General features: G+C 37.9%; 1 protein-coding gene across 1 annotated transcript in view; it reads right to left on the bottom strand.

Moving 5' to 3' along the window:
- LOC106878765 (retinal guanylyl cyclase 2) overlaps positions 1–5000 on the bottom strand; it is a 37482-nt gene that overhangs the window by 16486 nt on the left and 15996 nt on the right. Inside the window, exon 2 of the mRNA XM_014928090.3 lies at positions 2217–3346. Coding sequence (XP_014783576.1) covers positions 2217–2545 — 329 coding nt within the window. The 5' untranslated portion in view covers positions 2546–3346. The remainder of the gene's footprint in view (positions 1–2216; positions 3347–5000) is intronic.

Raw genomic sequence — 5000 nt, forward strand, 5'->3', positions numbered from 1 at the left:
CGACGACGATGATGATGATGATGATGATGATGATGATGATGATGATGATGATGATGATGATGATGATTACATTTTATCCACCATCTTTTGAATTTTTGTCTACCTGTTGTAACCTCGCACGCCGTCCAACTGTCAATCTCTTATTTCTCTCGATTCATTTCAGGTATTTTACCTGGAAAATGTATCGAGGCCACTGTCAATTGACTCTAATTCTTCGTTATGTCATCAGACATAAATAATGCCTCTACACACATCTGTGACGTCCTGTTTTCCTTCTTTAAAGCAATATTTAGGAACTGAGATTTGCGAAAAATCTTTTGCTCAAAACTTACATTTATAAATCGGTGATCAACAGGAAAACGAATCTAAATTTATTTTTTTTATCGCTTATAGAGAAAAAAAAAAAAAAGAAAGGAAGTGACTTTGATATTTGTCGAAGCCTGGGAGAAAAAAAGGCAAGTTACTCCCATTCGGAAAACTCTGACCTGAAAGCCTCCCACAAAGTGTACTCTGCTATAGGCGCCCAAGGATCTCTTGATGGTGTTTAGCTGAGTTATCACACCAAAAAATTTATCATCTAAAAACCACTCTCACCCCAGCACAAGAACCGTTCCATGTAATGCGTTGCCACGCATTTTCCATCAACCATATTTCTCACAGAAAGACTTTTGCTGGCCTGAAATTGTAGTGAAAGACGCTCAATGTCTCAATGTGCCGCAGAGTGAGATCGAACCTGGGACAACATAGTCAGGAAGTTAACCCTAGAAATTTAGCTGATGCACTGTATTTCCTTACAATTGCTAATATACTAGTGGGGAAACACCTGTAATCGATTTAATTGTACGACTTCGGTGACATCGGTGATTCGTCACCAATTACATATATACATGCATACATACATACATACGGGATACATACATACGTACGTACATACATACGTAAGTAATACATACATAAGTACATACATACGTACATGCGTACATACACACACACACATACACACAAACACACACGCATATTGTTTCATGACATTTTTATTACTTTTCAATGCGCTGTGAAAGCTCTTCAGTTTAAAGCTGGCTGTGTTTTGCATTCAGCCACTGTACAGGCGTTTTATAGAATATGCAATAAATCATGACTTATGTTGCTCATAAAACAAAACTTGCATAATACTAATTACTTTAGCAACGAAATACTATTGTAGATTAACCGATTATCTATTATCAATATTCAAAGCATTTCATATCATGTATCTTTCTATGTATGCATCTATACAACATGGATATATCTGTATGTGTGTATTTATGTCTCTGAATGTGTGTATGTATATATATGTGTGTATGTTATATATTCTATGAGCTCATGATTCACGCACACATACTTATAAACATATACAGGTATACACACACACATACACACACGTGTGTGTGTGTAGGCGCATGGGTGTAGGCGCGTGGTCTAGTGGTATTGCACACTTACAATCACAATTTCCTGGTTTCGATTCCTTGACCGGGCGGTGGGTTGTTTTCTTGAGCAAGAAACTTTACGTTGCTCTGCCATCACTTTGACATTTGACCTGTGACACACGGTGCACTCTACAGGCAACGTTGATTTGGTGCAGAGGAGTGGGCGAATGTATGGCACACACTTTTGCTCACTGTAAATAAATCATCTCTACTGGGACTTCAGTAAGAAATTGCGGAAACCTGGTCTGTCGTTTACGACAGGAGAACCCACTGTAATGTAACATCTATCATATAACTAACAAAATCATGAAACAGCTGTAAACAAACGGAATAAACATCTATTCTCTCACCTCACTTCTCTTATCTATCTATCTATCTATCTATCTATCTCTCTCTCTCTATATCTATCTATCTATCTATCTATCTATCTATCTATCTATCTATCTATCTAAAAGTTAACCTCCGATGTCAACTTTGCCTTTCATGCCTCCAGCATCGTTGAAATACAATACGAGTCAAGTCCTACAGTCGATATAATCCAGTAACTCCCTCCCAGAGAAAAACTGTTGACGTGCTCGTAAATTAATCCGTATTATAAGAAGTTCCAGACCATCAGTATCCAGAAAGTCGAGGTTGTAGTTGCGTCATGAAAACTGAACAATATGTAACGTCAAAGAGGGAATGTGAATGCATGTTTGTACGAAGCTGTACAGAAATCAGATCAGAATTGAAAATAGATTCATAGCTTACCCAGCCATAGTTGGAAGCATTTTCAGGTTGCTGCTTGCATTTGCTGGTAGCAATGTTTCAGAGCCAGCAAAATCCACAAACTCATCCTGCTGTATGGCTTTCAGGCCTTTACTACTCCCTGTTACATTGTAGTACATTACCACGTTGGTGAAAGCTCTTCTCGTGGGCATGTAATTGTTGATCCACTGTGCGTAGACTTCGGCTGGGAAACTGGCACCGACTCCTTGAACTGTAATTTCCTCAGAAGAAACTAAACTTGATCCAAGTAGATTCACTACGAGGATAACAAAATGTCGATGAGGAGAAATGAAAAAATAACCCAGCTTCATCTTTCACCAGGTGCAGTTCTTACTGACGAATTAATATGAGAATAAAAAAGATATCCTTTTTTGTCCAACAAGAAAGGGTTGTAATAAACACGGAAGATGTTTTCAGAAATATGAAACTAGGGGCCCATGATTTATATTTATAGAAATATTTGAAGGTTACTAGGTGATGTTTTCTCCAAAGCACTAAGTTCATAAAGGATACGAAATAGCTGAAGCCAAAAATTGAAGGAATATCGAGAATTCGGTTTGTTTGGGAAATCGAACCCCTGTTTGGCAATTTCACCAACTTTGGGGAATGTATCGAAAACATAAATAACGATTTCTGTCGGAAAAATTCAAAGTTTAAATTCTTCAAAGAGAAAAACAGCCAATTGTAGCATTCATGCCTCTCCCCGAGAGACAAAAGAAAGAAAGTAGGAATGACTGACAATGAGTATTGGAAGTGGATCAAGGACTCATTTCCGCCGTCTTTATTGTATCAACCGTCACTTGAGAACATTATAAGAAAATGGTAAATATTAGAAGAGAAATCTTTAGTTGGATTCACACGTTTGTTTTCCAATAGTTTTGTTATTTATAAAAATTCTCGTCGTTTCTCTGTATCCATTACCTTTAGAAATATGGCGAAAACTTGCGTCCATTTAAGTTGGATTGTGTATTTCGTAATTGTGGTGAGTGTTTCTGTTTTTCACCATAAACATAATCTTCTTAGGTTAGAAATATTTCATTAAATTCCGTGAAGTGAGAGGAGTGTGGCGCATTATATTCTCTTCAGTCATTTACCATTCTTGAAAGTGATATCTGGAATGGAGAAAAAAGTAAATTGAATTGCTACTAATTTTTGATAAGACAAAGATCTTAAATACCTTCTTTTACCTGTTACAGTTATTAGATAGCGGCCATTCTGGGGCACCACCTTGAAGATTTAGTCGAACAAATAGACCTGGTACTTGTTTTATCGGTCTCTTTTTGTGGAACTGCTAGGTTAAGAGGACGTAAGTTAGATAACACTAGTTGTCAAGTTGTCAAGTTGGGCGAGAGACAAACTCAAACACACACACAGCTGCACATGCACACACAGACACATGCACATGTACGCACACACACACACACACACACACACACACATACGATAGGCTTCTTTCAATTTCCGCCTATCAAATCCAATCACAAGGCTTTGGTAGGCCCAGATAGAAGAAACTTTTCAAGGTGCTACGCAGTAGAAGTGAACCCGGTATAATGTCCTTAGGAGGCAAGCTTCTTATTACTTAACCAGGCATATATATATATATATATATATATATATATATATATATATATATATATATATATATATATATATATGAAGGAGCTTCGGATCTAGGTTAGAAACCGGCTCTTTCTCTATTGGCAAGAAATCTTGAAATAAACTGAATAATGACATACATACATACATGCATATGAGAGGGTGGCGTATGATTTCTTCTGGACTTAATCTTTTCCACTCTAGGCACAAGGCCCGAAATTTTTGGGGAGTGGGGACCAGTCGATTAAATCGACCCCAGTACGCAACTAGTACTTAATTTATCGACCCCGAAAGGATAAAAGGCAAAGTCGACCTCGGCGGAATTTCAGAACGTAAAGACAGACGAAATACCGCTAAGCATTTCGCCCGGCGTACTAACGTTTCTGCCAGCTCACCGCCTTTTCTTGTAGACTTAATGTCCTCCTGAAGAATTCTAATGATGTAAATTAGGCGTCGGCTGGGAATAGAAACCGGGTCCTCGTTCATCTTACTCGAGAACGTACTTTCACTTGACCCGAGAAGAGTCAAAATGCGTTGCATGTAAATAGAAATACTGTGTTGTATTATTCTTCCAGAATTGGCAGACGGTAACCAGCCTCTAATCACTTCCGTCGTCAGAGATGCAGATAACCAGGGATGTTATTGATCACCAAATCCACGTGAAATAAAATATGTTTATGAATAAGTTTAAGCATGCGCAGGAGTGGCTGTGTGTATATACATATATATACATACATATATATATATTCAGTCCCACTGCGTGGCACCTTGGGCAAGTGTCTTCTACTATAGCCTCGGGCCGACCAAAGCCTTGTGAGTCTATTTGGTAGACGGAAACTGAAATAAGCCCGTCGTATATATGTATATATATATGTGTGTGTGTGTATATGTTTGTGTGTCTGTGTTTGTCTGCCCAGCTTCGCTTGACGACCGATGCTGGTGTGTTTGTGTCCCCGTAACTTGGCGGTTCGGCAAAAAGAGACCGATAGAATAAGTACTAGGCTTACAAAGAATAAGTCCTGGGGTCGAGTTGCTCGACTAAAGGCGGTGCCCCAGCATGGCCGCAGTCAAATGACTGAAACAAATAAAAGAGTAAAAGAGTAAAATATATATATATATATATATATATATATATATATATATATATATATATATATATATATATATATA

Source organism: Octopus bimaculoides, chromosome 4, assembly GCF_046866305.1.
Source record: "Octopus bimaculoides isolate indiv1 chromosome 4, ASM4686630v1, whole genome shotgun sequence".
Taxonomy (NCBI): Eukaryota; Metazoa; Mollusca; class Cephalopoda; order Octopoda; family Octopodidae; genus Octopus; species Octopus bimaculoides.